General features: G+C 43.2%; 1 protein-coding gene across 1 annotated transcript; it reads right to left on the bottom strand.

The window, feature by feature from the left end:
- Positions 1-207: 207 nt before the first annotated feature.
- On the bottom strand, positions 208-15808 carry st8sia1 (ST8 alpha-N-acetyl-neuraminide alpha-2,8-sialyltransferase 1). Its single transcript, XM_046379450.1, has 5 exons — positions 15068-15808; positions 14037-14181; positions 9343-9452; positions 6403-6495; positions 208-5484 (listed from the first exon to the last, which is right to left on the bottom strand). Exons 1-5 carry the CDS (start codon positions 15244-15246, stop codon positions 5004-5006), a joined length of 1008 nt encoding a protein of 335 aa, XP_046235406.1. The 5' UTR covers positions 15247-15808; the 3' UTR covers positions 208-5003.
- Positions 15809-16797: the final 989 nt, after the last annotated feature.

Raw genomic sequence — 16797 nt, 5'->3', positions numbered from 1 at the left:
CACATTTTTAAAAATTCATGGCCTGGAAAACAAGCCATGCAGACATGGTTGTGGCAAGCAGAGGGTTTCTCTGATGCCGCACCCCAGGAGCAGAAATATTCATAATCACTAAACAAACTGTATGGGCAGCAAAATTCCTGTGTGCACCCACACACAAAAGGGAAAACACAGGAATGGTATGAAAAGCCTGGGAAAACAAAAACAAATTTCACATGAAACAAGTTGTGTTCAGGCGGGTTTCAAACACAAGGAAAGGAGAATATCTTTATTAATTTCAAGCACTGTAATTGTCACCTAAAGTTATGAGTTAAAGTTAAAGTAACAGAGCAATATATGGCACATTTCATTCATGCGAAAGAAAACCACACAGCTGAAAGTACCGTACTTGATTTTCCTTCTTTTATTGGATAGTGTTCACCTTGTATATGGATATGGTGGATTTTTTATTCAGTTTTTTCTTATTTATCTTCACAGTTTAATCCATGTGGTACACAACTGGTTTAGTCCATTTTGAACAGCATTTCCGATTTATTTCTAACATGCTCAGGCAGGGTGGTTCACATCAGATGACTTGAACGAGCAGAGGAGATGACAGTTGCTTCATCTTTTTGTACCAAATTCCATCAGTCAGGCAAACAAAGCACATTCACATCTGTTATTTAAAGTAAGTAAGTTTGGCATAACATCACATATTTAAATATGTACCAAAGTTGAGCCCTCTGGACCAGCACTGATGAGTAACAGTTTTTGCAAATGACTATTTGTTTTTGTTTTAACCCCATTTACTGCATCAACACAACTAAAATCAATTTTCAAAATATTATTCAGCAATCAATTTGAATGAATCTGCTTTGAAGATTTATTTAAACCTTTTTAAAGCTGCTATGTGTAAAATGTTAAAATTGATGATGTTGGCACCCCCAACTGTCCCTTTCACCTTCTTCTACTGATTTGACCCAAGTACACTGTGGTGAAAGGGCTGGAAACAGCATATAAACCGCACCAACAACCGACAAGAGAAGTGTAATTTAAAAGATACTAAAAAATCACCAGATTAAAACAAATGGCATGTAACATGTATCTTTGTACTACTTGACCCACTTCATACTGGGTTTATCATGTCATCTGTGATGCAGCAGGACGTCTGTACATCTGAGACTCTCCTGTGGTTAATCTGCACCAAGACATCAGCACGAACAACTTGCTGTTTTCATACTAACAGGACCAAATGAAAGAAATTATCCTCAAGAACATGAAAGAAGACTACAGAGCTTCGACATAAACAGACTGGCAGGTTTTCAACGTCTTGCCTAAGGACACTGCAGCCAATCAAATGGCTGCTACAGAGATCAGACATGTGGCTTCTTTGTTGTGCTGCTCCTGCTGGACTCGGAGATTTTGGGAAATGCTTTGCTGTTTTTTTTTTTGAGAGTTAGATAATTGATATGAGCCTCATATCTGTGTGCTACCTGTCAGCTCGTGTCAGGACAGTTTCAGCTCCTCAGGACCTGCTGCTGACAGGACAGCTGGTTTTGAGGACGGTGATGTCCTAACAGAGTAGGTGTGGATTGAATAGACAGAACAGTTTGATAGCTCTTACGCCCTGCAGACATCTGACTGTTAATATGAATTGCCAGTGGAACTCATGGATTTAACCCCAGAAATATGACATTATAATGAGCAAGCCTTAGCGGTTGCTGATAGGGTGGCTGTTTTTTTCCCATTTCCAGTCCTGCTGCTAAGCTATGCTAACAGGCTGTTAGCTGTAGCTTTATATTTAATGGACAGCATCAAACTTTTCACCTAAGTAACATCAAGAGAGCGAATAAGTGCATTTATGAAAATGCAAAACAAGTCTTATATATTTAATTAAAGGGTGATTCTGGTGTTTTTTTTAATTCTATTTTTCTATTTTGGTGTCTAAATGACTACAACTGCGCCTGTCAAAATACGCCCACTAAAAGTGCTTGTTTTTGCCACTGATCAAAGTCACACAATAACATTTTTTATGTTTTTATTTTTAACAATTTAAAATGACAGTTTTGGTCAACTGCCAGCTCAGGTGTTCTACTGGGCAGGTTCGTACCCATTACCAAGCATGCGTCCTGTTTTTACCAAATACGTAAAATTGCACGAATGTTTAAAAACATTCCCCTTTAAGGTGATAAAACAGATATGAAACCAGTGATTGGACTGTAAAAAACAAACAATCAAAAAAACCCATTGATAATATGCTGCCTTCTTTGGTGATGGTGATGATGTTGCCCTTACATGTTCTTCCATGTTAGACTGATAACAAAAAACTGTTAAAAATGTATATGTCGAGTTAGTGTTTTAAATATTGGCAAGCTGCACACGATATGTGAACAGAAGCTGTGCAGGTTGTAGCAGGAAGAGCACAGTGCCAAAGATTCAGATGTTTTCTGTTCGCAACAACTGCACTTTATTTGGACCTGTCAGTGAAGCCCACATGTAGCTTTTAAAAAGTATACTTAGAAAGAAAGACTGGAGATCTAAAACTACTTGGTCGTTACACTAACAGACATGACATCTCTGTTTTAAAGAGAGATCGCATCTTTGTGGTTGTTTTTTGTCACTCAGATAGGATGGAATGAGTGCATGAATCAGAAAATAATGGAAATAGATACAAATCTGTGTACCAAAAGCACTTACATATTAAAAATCATCATGCTGACTTCAAATTCACACTATGTCACATCTCATTCATTCACAATACTGGGCAGGAGAGTAAAAAACAAAAGGTGCAAAGAAGAAACATCACAAAAAACAATTTCATTAAGAGCTTTTGGACTGGAAATTATTAGATTATGTCTCACGTCATGAACTTCATCCAACATGTAGCTCTTTTTAAGTTAATTTTACATGATGTCGGGGATCACTATCACATATTATTCAACTGATACACAGAGCCAAGTGCGGCCAAGAAAATCAAAAACACATTGAAAAGCAAGATCAGCGTTAGAAATATCCCTTGTTTGAAAGACCTTTTTACCTTAAACCTGCAGTGTGGAACTTTCGTATACAACTTTCGAAATACAGACTGGGGTTAGCACTGTTGCCTCACAGCAAGAAGGTTCTGGGTTTGAACCTGCCGGCTGGTTGGACCCTTTCTGTGTGGAGTTTGCATGTTATCTAAATTTGCATGTAGGCGTGAATGCGAGCGTGCGACGAACTGAGAGATTTGCTTGTCTGTCACAGGCAAAATTGCTTGAACTAATTTGGCAAGGGATTGAATGTAATGGACGATGATTTACGCTGTTCTGCACTGCAGGTTTAATACATCTCAAAGGCACTGGACCTCATTCAGTTCAACAGACAAGGAAGGGGATAAAAGCACAAAGCATGAGGAGTATTTTGATGGGCTGTGGTACACTCCATGCACTGCATGCAGAGTCATCCATTGTTTGCTGTGCTGACAATATGGCACGGTCACATCTCTTAAATAACATTTTAAAGAAAGTACATCGATTTTTCCATCTGCAAGGCCTGCAGGCTTCTACATGAGAGCTGTTTTTCCCTTGTGCACAAAAAATGTAAAAAAAAAAACAAAAACAAGAAAAGTCACAATTATCAAAGAAGCACAGGACAGAGGCTCAGCTCATCCTGTACCCTGATGCAAAATGGCAACGACAGCATTTGCATGAATAAATCACAACCCTATCAAGTAATGGCGCTTTGTGACATCAAGTCCTCAAGTCTTTCTCTGTCACGATCACTCTTTATATCAGTGTCTTGCAACTTGAGAGCATAAAGATAGTGTGTGTGACAGAGTGTGTATCAAAGAGACCACTGTTCCCTTGGCTTGGTCCTCAGAAAGTACAGCCCAGTTACCAAGAGATGACTTTGTAACTGCCCCATCTAAAGAAGTGGGTCAGGGTGTTTTTCTTAACCTAATGAGACTGTTTGTGAGTGAATCGTACCACACAGTCAGTCAGTGATGATGTCCATGATGGAGGTGAGGTACCCACGCGTGATGATTTTTTTTTTTTGCAACAAACACTCGTTTCTGATTATGTACGTCCAAAACACTTTGTCTCTTCTCTTCATGGCCACTGATGAAACTACAAAAGAATTCACATTAATCTCAAAAAGTACATCTGGCAAACAAAAACAATTCACGGACACTGGGTTGTACTCATTTTTCCTTTTCAACGAAGGGTTAAAATGTAACTTGGCTAAACATTCTAGGGTATATAGTACTTAAGACTCAATTTCTAATGTCTCCTGCTTTGAACTAAAGCTCTATTTGGCACCAGAGAATGCCAATCAAGCGCTTGGTTAAAGAAAAGCAGAAAGAAAATCCTTTCATACACATACCAGCCAGCTTTCACTCTCTCTTCCCCCCTGCCAGTCTGTTTCTTTTCCCTCCATTAAATCTGAGTCCTATTCAAGCTAGACCATTATCTCTCCCTTGTTCCTCTCATCTCACCAGTCTCTCAGTGCGTTTTATTACCCCCCGCCAGTCCTCCACTCCTTCTGTCTCTGTTTAACAAAGACCCAGAGGGGGGGGTTTGGTCCAGCTGCCCCATATGTCAGTCAGATACAGTAGTCAGCATACAAAAAACCCCTCAAAACAACAACAACAACAAAAAACAACCCCCACCCCTCCAACCCCACACACTTTCACCTTGATTAGTCTCAGCTGAGGCTTTCCATAAACAAACATCCATGCACACACAGAGATTTCAGAAGGGGCAGGGGGAGATATGGCAAGTTGTGGGAATGTACAAATATTTTACATTGTGTGTGTATGGCTGCGTGTGTCCGTGTGTGTTCTGTCCCTGATGGTGCTGGTCTGGGTGGAGAACATTCTCATGGTAATTAGGGATTAGCAGGGGGGGGGTGAGGTGGGTGGGGGCAGGAGTGCGTATGGACACAGATGCAGTGAGCATTTTTGTCACGACAACTTCCTGTCGCTTCACAAGCAAAATGTCTTCATATGCTTCCTTCAGCCCTCCAAACTTCAGCTGACCGCTATCAAGTTAACTCCCTCCATCCTGAGGGGGGCAGAGTCCCACTCTCATACGCAGTGTGCCGCTTTTGTGCAGATGCCAAAGCTGGACGAACTCCTCAGGCATGGCGTGGAACCATTTATAGGGCAGGATGTTGTCATAGTAATGATGGCTGACCGGCTGCTGGTCCAAGCCGACGGAAAACGGCCAGAAGCCATAGGCCGTCACTTCCTCGCACAGCCCCAAGGCCAAGCTGACCAGGAAGAGCCCCGTGGAGAGGCGTTTGGCATGTATATTGCGGGCTTTCCAGAATTTCCCCACCGTGCGCAGGAATTCGGGGTTGGCAAAGAGCATGGTGAGGTTGGAGGAGGTATCTGCCAGGGCGTAGTACGCCCGCAATGATGGGTCAGTGCCAGGTCTCATGGAGAACGCTGGCATGTAGATGTAGCTGGAGCCGTAGACCTTCATACTGTCCACAAAATCTTTTCTCGACCACAAAAGGTTCTGAAATCTGAGAGTGATAAAGAGAAACTCATTCTTAGTGTTGTGGTTTAACAGTTTAACTTAAACCACAAGTCATGCAGCTAGCTGTCCAACCAACTGACTCCCAGTGAACATGACTGATTAAATATTAAAATGGCTAGCCAAACGTGAACCCAGCATCTGACAACAGACCAGCACCCGACAGAGGCCAGTCTTCATGGGACGCAGTACGATCCAGCTACATGCAAATCAGCAAATGAAGTTATAAAGTTGTGAGGCCTGGCCCCCAGAACAACTCTTAAAACTAGCACCGTGCCGCTGAAAGCTGAAGATTGATCAATGGGTGGTTGTCATGATCAGATTTTAAGATAAAATACAATGAAATTGATTTTTATTCTTTGTTTTTGGCAATTATTGTTAAGTAAGCACAATATAACCGTGGATGTGATGTTTTTTTTTTTTTAAATTTCATTTCGACTTTAAGATAACAGATTGGATTGAATTACACACTGATGATTCGCTGATGTGACCTCAGAGCTGTCTGCTCCCTCTTCCTTTTCTGCCTTTAAAAAGGAAATGAGTTTCCTATGTTGTCACATGAGCGAAGACACAGTAGGTCACTGCTATATGGACTGAAACCTATAAGATAAAGTGGACATTTTACAGTGGACAGGCAGACAGGCTGATGATTTGTTTCATTCAGTTGAATTTAGTTTAAATCTTTTTCTTTTTTTTATCTTGATGTCTTTTAATGCAAAGACTCACGGCTTCTTGAAAAGATAATTGTGAATCAATATCTCACGGTGCATTTCTTCACATCATCGTACTGATTCCACAACACAACCCATTAGCTTTTATTCCGTTTGTTTGAGCTTAGTTATTAGTGTCTCGGCACAACTGATTAATGTATTTTATTACAAAACATAATTTGAGTGTGTGTGATCACCTTTTCTCTATGATGCTGGGGTTGGCTGTGACCAGATGTGTTCTGGTTCCCACGTCCTCCACATATTCCTTTGAAAGCGGAGGAAGGTTACACCTGCATGAACCAAATGCACATGAGATATTTAACATCACTGACATGATTCACATGCTTTACATGTACAGTATGTACAGTACACCCACCCCATACACACAATGCAATGAAAAGGATGATGATTTATGTTTGTATAAGTGATTAGAGCCCTAACAGTATAGGCCTGATTAGATTTCATCATAAAACAGTAAAAGGTTTTCTGGCAGTGGAAACAGCGAGTGAGAGACCCTTAATTACGACAGGCAGCAAAAGCAGAAGAAACAAGTTTCCGCAGCTTTCAGGTTGCCTAATGCTGGCAGAATGGCAGCCATAAATTAAATCATTAATAACTCTTTAATTACACCCCATATTTCATTTCAGTCGTGAATGGCTAAACATATGAGCACAGGAGACAGTTGCTTTCTGTCTCTGTCACTCACAGCGTCTCTGTGATAATGCAAATTCAAACTGAGAGGTATGTCACCATGTTAAATTCACTTTTCGTGTTTGCAAGATAATGTGTGGAGTAAATCACAATAATGAATGGCATTATGGAATAATTACCCTCTGCGAGCCTCATTTGTAGCCGATCACTTCTCTCACATCAGAGCTGTTTATGATCAGCAGATGCAGGAAATGAAGGACAGCTCAAAGGGCTCTTTGTTTTTGAGAATTTTTGAAAAAAAGTTGTGCGTGTATGAGTGTGTGTGTGTGTGTGTGTGTGTCATTGATGCACTGTTTCCTTCCTGAGCGTGTATCAGCACTGCTTTACATCCAAACGTCTGATAAGTTACAACCTCAGCTTCTGTATGGTTATCTCAGTGTGGCTATCGCATTAACTGCTCTGCCAGGTTTTGTCTCCATTCCTGACAAAAACAACCTCTCAAAATTGCTACATCGCGGTTTTGGAGGAATCAGTGGATATCACAAGACATTTTCTTATCATTACTAGGCAAAAGCGTTGCAGTGTGAACTGGTTATCTTATTTAAACAGTCAAGACTCAACTTTACTGAATATTGTTACCTTGTTGACCACAAAGCAGACTTCTGTGTTAACACATAGAGTGGGACAGATTGGGCAGTAACCTGCTTTCATTGGGTCAAGTCACTTGGGGGATCCTAGAATACCCAGAAGGAACCAAAGCAGATCTACACAGACTGCTGGCAGACACAAAACCAGGACCCTGGAACCAGTGAACCACCTTGCTGTGAGCCGAAAATACAGATACAAACATTTTCCTCTTATCTTACGTGCTCTCTCTCCATCCATGCTGTTTTAAGCAGGGTTTGCAGGACATGCGTCCAAGTGCACATTTTAGGACACATGTTTTCATACTTTGCAATTTACTTTGTAATTTTCCTACAAGCATCAAAGTGCCTATTTTACACAGAGTGGCTTTGTTGAGGGCTGGTAGCAATCATGGTCAATTACACCAGTTCCTGTCATCTGTAAAGAGTCAGTGCTCCCTGTACATAATGGACTGACAGTAAATAAATAAAATAAACAAAACAAGTGGTCGTATGTGAGGTGCAATATGTTACTGAAGGCAGATGGGGTTTCTTTAAAAATCACATTTTTCCGGAGGCACAGGTCTTTATGTTGCAGTATCTTGGAGTTTCTACAACAATCGGAACAAAGTGTTTAGGTCCAGTGTGTTCGATTTAGTGGTGAAGTTGCAGATTGCAACCAACTGAACAACCCTCATCTCGCCCCTCCCTTATGGTGGCACTTTCCAAAGCCAGCATTTGGTTTATTTCTTCTGGGCTACCGTGGAAACATGGCTGACTCCTTGGAAGAGGGCCTGCTGCCTCTGTAGATATAAAAGGCTCATTGCAAGGTAATTAAAACACAGTGATTCTTAATAACTGGAGCTTTAAGCCCTTAAGTAGTGGCATAAACTGACAATTCACAGGAAGCAGTGAAACAAAAGGCTTCCCAAGCCACAGCAATAATACTCAATATGCTCCATATGTGCACAAACACAGACAATCAGTGGCATGGACAACATGGAAAAGGCTTGGGTCAGCAGCTAGCCTGGACTGCTGGACCGTGTTTCAAGCTTCAAAAGATTCAAGTTTCGAGAGTGTGAACTTTGCCCGGTAAGGACACGAGGCTCTAATTCACTAGTTTGACGTATACGAGAACACAGGGGTTTGTTATTTTGCAACAGAACAGTGCCGATTATGCTAACTGCTGTGATGTGGTGATGCCTATCATGCATTTTTTTCCTTGTACTCAAAGCCTAATGTGAATTTAACAACTGCAGACTTCACATTAGCTCTTTCTTTCAGCTTAGTCAGCTTGGAGAAGCTGTCACATTCTGAAGGAGGATTACAGCTTCTTCAGAGAGTTTCCTCCTCTATCAAAACCAAAAGAAGGACACCTCTTTGATTGCTTGTTTCAAACAGAAAACCGCCTTAATCTTCGTGACATGTAAATGACTTGCCTTGTGTGAAATCCCAGTCTCATAGTTTAGTTTTTTGTGTTTTTTTATCTGGCATCTAGTTTACTTCAGTGAGTGGAGCAAAATCATTTAACGCTCTCCTTTCATTTTGCACCAGCAGATGCTTTCAGTCTGCTTTAAGCCTTGCTCTTCGTCTCCTCTCCTTTCCTCATCTTTCTGCTTACTCACGACTAACCTCTTTTCCCTCTTGCCCTCGCTGTGGCCCATTTTTCCGACTCAGACTTTCTCTCTTGGCTACAGTCGACACCAGCTCTCATTATCACTGATGGCTGGATGGTGTTTGGCTGCTCTCTCGGGGAAAGGCCGACTCACACTTGGAGGAGGAGGAGGAGGAACAGTAGCGAAGGAGTGATAAACATGCATGCACTTGCACTCACATCCCTCCCTGGAGTCCATTGTTTCTCACCTCATGATGAAGTCAGCCCGGTCAATGTCCTTCCCGCATTTGCTGTGCCGCAGAATGCCACCGTTGCCTACCACCGCACACTTCTTCAGGGGCAGCTGCAGAGGGTTGTCCTGGGCAGAAGGAAACATGCAGGTCTGTTAGTGAACCACAACAACCACCTGGACATAAACGCAGCAAAGCACAGGACCATGGCCTGCTGCTAATTTCCCTTCACAGTCTCATGTGCTGATGGACACAGCAGAGGGGACATACGAGGAGCAGGAGGTCACATTTGTGGCATATGCTCCAAGAACAAAGTCAAAAATACCCAGCAGACATAATCGGAAAAGCGAAAAGGACGTACTGCTGAGCAAAAAAACACTTGTTCCTGTAAACATAAAAACAACAACACTATCTTCAAACTCCATCACGCAAAGACCAATACAATAAATGTCAGCTTTGAGCTGAACATAACCGCATTTCATGCAAACCAAATGTTAAAGATGGAAACAAAGAAGCCTGCTTTTCCCTGTTGTGCTCCCAAAGAGCTGTCAGATGAGCTCAACACCCATCATGCTACACAGATGTTCATTTGAGCTGATTTAAACCTGGATATAATTTTACTATAAGCGACATAAAAGTGGATTTTTTTTTTTTAACAACATTTTAATACAATTCAACCATCCGTTTTTAGGTCAGTTGACTTTGTATTGCAGCGCTGAGCATTTCAACTGTTTATCCATCACTTTTAGCAAGCTATTTCAACTGTTTTTCCGAGCACCAGCCCGACTCAGGTACCTGTTCGGGTAAACCAGGCCACAAAGAGTCAGCAACACGGAAGTAACTTAGCCAATCAGAACAAAGCTCCACAGCACTGTAAGAGATATTTTTTCTCGGTCGCTCTGCCTCTCTTTAGCTGACCCTGATCTCAGTCCTCATGCCTAAACCTCGCCAACCTGACCGAAAAAGGGAACGAGTACGAGCCAATCAGAGGCAGAGGAGGACAGGTCATGATTTCGCCATCTCGGGCAAAAACATTTAGAGAACATAAGCTAGTAAGATGCTGGGTGACGCTGACTGGAGAGGACCTAAAAATGTAAATCAGACAATACAGTGAAAACACGACATAATGTTGCTGGATGAGGATGGTAACAACACGCAATCTGTAGTAAACTTGTACAAGTGTGTGATTACTTGTACAAGCAATCACACACTTGGGAAATACTGCTTTTATTGGTTTTTCCTAAATCAATTTATTTTTTCAAATTAGTTGAGCTGCTCCGAGATTTTTCCACATACACCCTGGAAACTGCAACACCCCCGGCAGGAGATCACTTTCCTGTCATCATCTAACTGAAGGCCTTGAATCTGTAGGGCTGCATTACTGCTGCTGAGAACAGTGAAACAGTACGCTTCATGAAGCAACAGCCGAAAACGGCTTTGCTGTTGCTGCGTTCAAGTCGAAGGCATGGATTAAAGGAGATGTTGGAAACAGTTGTGCTCATTATTCCCCTTGAAATGCACACAGTGGAGCAGACGCACGCACATAAATATGCACACACGCACACACACACACACACACACACACTCTCCTTGCCTCGGGATCTCTTTTAGACCGTGACAGAGAGTTGACTCAGAGGACAATACCCTGCTAAAAGCACACTAAGCAGGGGAGGGGGAACCAGCCACCACCACTAAAAGTTGAGAGGGGAACACTTATTACAGTAGCACGTGGTCCAGCTATTTCTGGAAAGTTATAAATCCATATGTTTTACCAATATACCAAGATTTAAGATGAAAGTGTAAAACCTTAAAATGAGATTTTTTTTAATCGATGAATCTGAAGCGTAACCATTATCTCAGCAATTTCTGTCACATGAGAAAACAAAGAAAGGATCAGAACTGCGTAGAAGGGGAGATCACAGGGATCTACTGTACAGTCCAGTAAACTGTGTCTGCGCAGTGTTTCAGCCACTGAACTAACCAGCAATTAACTGTCAAAGCCCTAATTGGCACATTCCCTGGCAGATGCTCAGATGCTGTAGCTGCTGCCAGCTTGGTGTAGCGAGGCGGGTCGTCTGCGTTCAGACCTGCAATCACAGCACCGGTCGTTGAGAAGGCAGAGAATAACGCTATGTGCGTGTGGGTGTGTGAGTGTGTGTGTGTGTGTGTGTGTGCTTGTCCTTCGTCCATCCCACCTAACCACTGGTTACCTTTCTTCTGGGAAACACACAGCTGGCCTCAATTTAGTGCGGCCACACTTCTAGAAATAGGCCATGCGAGTTTCACGGAGGCTCGCTCGTCATACAGACTCTTACAATGCAGAAGAGCGTCATCGTAACCTTGGGCAGGGTGATGCACTGGAGTCTGGCACAGAGCAAAAATAACCGACAGCCACATTCCAGTGACACGCAGCAGTGACCGATGCAACGCAAAGACGGTGTAATCATTAGTTAAAATCAACAACACACCCGACCCGTGTGTGTGAAGGACAGGACAGTGATGTCACAACGCAAACACACTGTCACTGGATTATGGAAATGCTGCATAAAACAGATACTTTTAAAGCTTAGTATTAAAGTGTCGATTCACCCAAATCACCTTCAAATCCTGCTTTTCCCTTGTGGGACATCCACCACCCTAATAATGTAGATCAAGAAGATACATTTTTGTACTAAAATGGGGCTGTGGCAGATTTCTCACAGCATCTTAAATGCATCTTTTGGTGAGATCAGGGAGGTAATTAACATAATATTCATATATATCATATATGTATAGCATATGATACTTACACAGTGTATAAACACATACACGGTGTATAAAGTAATTATATATATATATGAATTTTTGCCCATTCATGCAGTAGAGGTTTGTGAGGTTGATGTCGGACCAAAAGGTCTGGCTCACAGTCTCTGTTCCAGTTCATTCCAAAGCTGTTGGATGGGGTTGAGGTCAGGGCTCTGAGTGGGCCAGCCAAGTTCTTCCACACCAAACTCATCCAAGCTTTGCTTTGTGCCCCTGGGGCTCAGTCATGCTGGAATAGAAAAGGGCCTTCAACAAACTGTTGCCACATAGTTGGAAGCACAGCATTGTCCAAAATGTCTTGGTATGCTGAAGCATTAAGATTTCCCTTCACTGGAAGTCAGGGGCCGAGTCCAACCACTGAAATACAACCCCATAAAGAGGTGTGTCTTAATACTTTTGTCTTGTGTGTATGTCCCCTACAATTTGCCCAAACCAAAATGGTTTGTTGCTTGTTTAGTCCAACCAACAGTCCAAAATCCCCACATATTTAGTTTACAATCACATGAAACAAAGAAAAGCAGGCAAATCTTCACATCTGAGCCGCTGAAACTATAAAATCTTTGGTATTGCTACATGAAAAATGACTCAGCTCATTATTTATTAAAATGAAAAATGATTTTTTTTTTTTTTTTCGATTGAAGTGACTCATTCTGTGAGCTTTCATTTGGATAAACCAATATATTCGGAATTTACAGCATAAACACTTACTGGCAGTAAAACAATGTGTGTGTTCTGCCTCACAAACACCCACACTGTGGTTCATCTGAGCCGCTCTTCATGTTCTGATTTCTTTATTTATTCCCCGTCACCTCCCCCATCCCTCAGTAATGAACAAGCACTTGCTCACGCCTGCAAATTAAGGTCAGATATTCATCGCATCTACCAACCAGGATATTAAACTGCAGATCTACAGCATCTGTAACAGGGATCCAGCCTTGATTAATGGTGAGTTGCCCAGTCACTGGATGAGCCACAGCAGCTGCTGCACTTAGACCAGAATTTCACATTTTTTCCCCTTGTTTCCAGGCACAAACACCCTCCTACACATGCAGACACACACATCCACACACACAGACATGGAAACATGTAAAAATAGCCCTTATCTGCACACATATACACATGTGTTGAGGTATAAATACACACTTTAGGTTCATTTTTACACTGTGTACACATGCTCTACATGGAATCAAAAAGGGAAATAACTCAGGAAGGAGAAACTTAAAGCACGTCCTCCTCCAGTTTTTCGCCCACGCTAGACCTCTAACTTTGATCAGATGTCTTAGATTAGACAAAAAAACAACAACAAAAAAAACCAAAACAAAACAGGAAAAAAAATCCACAACCTCTTAAGCTTAATTATAAAGAAATATAAATAAAATGATGCTTCAAGTTCTGCTGCCTCTGTTGGAACTCAATTTATTGGTCCTAAAGCGACTTAGAGAAAAAGTTAAAGAGGCATATCACGCGTAGAATCTCTTGCAGCACCTTTTCAGCTGTCCTGATATGCGAACAGGCCCTTCCTTTCACGCCACATCTTGATATGGACTCATCTCACGTTGCAGAACACTAAACCAATAATCCTCTCTCCTTCAGAGAGAGTCTGCCTGCTACACTTTCTCCTCTCTCTCCTCCCTGCCTCCTTTATGGATCATCGAGGATCCGCATTACAACCCACAGTCCCCACAACAGTTTCGTATTGCGCTGAGTGGGAGAAAAACCACGTTCTGTCATCTGGCCTTACTTTTCGCCAAACACAGTGGCATGTGTGAAAGGCATGTGTCTTATGGCGAAGACATTTTGTGGCCGATGGACAAACCCTTAGGCTGCGGCACAGAGCAACAGAACAAAATAATTCATGTCCTTTTGCACATGATGCGTGAACAAACAGACGCTTTGATTTCATGACATACCTGCACAAAGAGCGGGTAGGTCTCATTGTTGACGGTGTGCGAGTGGTAAAACTCGCCATCATACCACAGGACCTTGCCAAGCGGCGAGTTCTCCTTGGTCACCGCAAACATCCTCCGCGGACTGCAGCACTCTGTCAGCAACTTCCTGTGTGGAGAGGGTGTGGGGAATAATTAGTCTTCGGACAATTTGACATGAATTGGACTCATCAGGACAGCTGGGATTCTGGTGAAGAGACAGGATGTGATAATTGTGCAACTATACGCTAAGAGACAGCCAGAATAAGACGTGTATCAGCATGATGGGACAAAGAGTCACTGTCTGAGCTCCAGTGGAGGTTAGAGGTTATACATGACTTCAGTTTCAAGGAAGTCAACTTCCAGTAACAGGCTCATGAAATGTATTTTCAACTGAGGGGCTGTCTTCAGCTTTATCACACTTTCAGCCACTAAATACTAAGAATCCACTGTAGGAAACCAGACAAAACGCAGCTCTCTGGAGCTCTGCAACAGTAAAACCACAGCTCTGAGTGAGCATCACAACCTGCTGCAGAGCATTGATCTGCAGGTTCCACATACTCTCAAGATCCTGATCAGTTTTGCCTCAGAGAGTCCTTTGCACGCATCCTCAAGTGAACAAGATTGAAATAAGGTCACCTCAGGGCAACTCGCATGTTCTGTTGACCTGCTTTGCTTTTAAAAACACTGTCACCGCCCAAATGAAAGACACACACAGCACGTCAGTGGAAGGATTTTAAGAGCGCTTATGGTGTGGTTATGTGGCATTTAGCTGTAATATTGAATACACGGTTCTCCCATCTCATGACAATGACCTGATGTCCATATGTTCAGGGACAAAGGAGGTCACAGCCATAATTTGTTGTTTGCTGCTTAAATTTACTTATCACATGTCAATTAACATTTTGTCCATCGTCTCTAAAGTGGATGAAAAGTGGGGACTCACTGGGACCCACTGAAGGACAGCCGCACTGCTTCAAAAACCAACGCACAGAAATCTGAGCCTTGACACGAACCTGTACAAATCGATGCCCGTCTGGTTCTTCTGCCATACTTGCCCCTGCCTCAGCACCTCTTCCACTATGTCCTTATCGCTGGGGAGCCTGTAGACGGGGAAAATGTAAAACCAGCAGAGCACCAGCACGCACAGAGCGGCCCACGCCGACAGCTTGCCCCGGTAGCATCGCACCAACATGTTTTCCCCCTCCGGTCTTGTCCAGCGCACGATTCAAAACAACCGGTGCATGCACATCGAAACCGGTGCAGTAAAACGCAGGCTCGTTTCAAAACTGGTCTCTCCGTCCGCCGCAAGACCCCGTCTCATCCCGCAGACGGGGTGGAGTATGAATGGAGCTTGCAAGGTAGTCCGTCACGGGGATGTTTGGCTCGAGCATCGGTGTGGAAATCCGGTTTTGTGCTGGTGAGGCTCTGATGGAGAGAAGAAGCGTGTGCCCCTGCAGCAGCTCACACTCGGTGGCGGGATCGGGGTGCAGTGTGTCGGGCTCTGCAGGAATTCACCGCTCAGCTCTCGGTGCATCACCACCATCATTACAGCCTGCGGATTGTGAGGAATCATGCGGGCCCCCTCCCCGCCCGGTGTCCCGCTGTATCCCAACCTGAAAGGGATCTCAGATCCGGTCCACCTTGATCCCCTCTTTCTCCCCGTCCTCGGGCCTCCCCTGTCCTCGGCCTGCTGCGGGGTCTGCGGTGCGAATGAACCGAGCCAGTCCAATTCAGACTCCCCCCTCCTCCTTCTCCTGCCAACACCGCCCCCCACCCCCCCTTTCGTTGAGACAAAGTGCTTCTTGTGCTGCCGGAGGCGAGTAAAGTTTGCCACAAAAAGCGGGGATCAGAACGGAAGTTACTCTTCAAAGTAAAAGCATAAACATGTACCCAAAATGACCTTTGATTATGCATTATACACAGAAATGTCGACAAGGGTCTCATGGGTTTTCACATTGCTTGTCTGCACAAGTTCTTTTTGAAGCCTCTAAATGAGGAAATGTGGCATCTCATGAAGACACCGATTTCTCTGAAGCTCCCATTTTGCAGTTTTCACAAATATGTGTTCAATGTGAATTTGTTCTAATAGATTTGTATATGAAGCACCCAATTGTTTTGCCTGGCGACCAGTCCAGGGGGTACCCCGCCTCCAGCCCGTAGTCAGCTGGGATAGCTCCCCCCCCCCTCGACCCCGACTTACAAGCGGTATAGAAAATGGATGGATGAAACACCAATGCAGTGCTTGCATGTGCATTTTGTCTCGTTAATGTGTAAAGAAGCACGGACAGATTAACTCTGAACTGACTGGTCAGACAGAATTTCATGTAAAGTTTCATGCTTGAAAGTCAAAGGAAATAGATTTGGTCTAAAGTAGAGATTATGCTTTTTTGCTCCTGATCTTGACTGACTCTATTTATTTTTTATTTTCTTTCCAGACAGGTAGGAAGGTCCTTTGCATGTCCGTGCCCTGGGCAAATTAATTCAGTCCCTTTAGAAAACCACACAATTTAAATGGGCTTTGAGGACATAATTTTCACACTGATTCTTCCACTACAGATTCCTCCGCATTAAGACACTGCAGAAGTGAATACTTTTGTTAGCATGTAGTTTATTTTGAAAGTCCCGCCTCAAGGTCCTGTTCTTATTCCCAATGGCTTGACGTGGCTGCTGCAGAGTGAAAACGTCTCGATTCGACTCCCCGCAGAGTTCAGTGAATCGAGCTGCTGCCGCCCCCTGCTGGACT

Source organism: Scatophagus argus, chromosome 22, assembly GCF_020382885.2.
Source record: "Scatophagus argus isolate fScaArg1 chromosome 22, fScaArg1.pri, whole genome shotgun sequence".
Taxonomy (NCBI): domain Eukaryota; kingdom Metazoa; phylum Chordata; class Actinopteri; family Scatophagidae; genus Scatophagus; species Scatophagus argus.
The sequence above is the reverse complement of the archived record's forward strand: the minus strand, read 5'-3'. Positions and strand labels throughout refer to the sequence as shown.

Bases quoted from the DNA above. Each gene is read 5' to 3' on its own strand.
- st8sia1 (XM_046379450.1), bottom strand. From the start codon at position 15,246: ATGTTGGTGCGATGCTACCGGGGCAAGCTGTCGGCGTGGGCCGCTCTG. The intron at 9,453-14,036 runs GTATGTCATGAA...CCTTCTGCCCAG, and splicing joins CCTACCCGCTCTTTGTGCAG to GACAACCCTCTGCAGCTGCC. The intron at 6,496-9,342 runs GTGAGAAACAAT...TGGTTCATGCAG, and splicing joins CGGGCTGACTTCATCATGAG to GTGTAACCTTCCTCCGCTTT.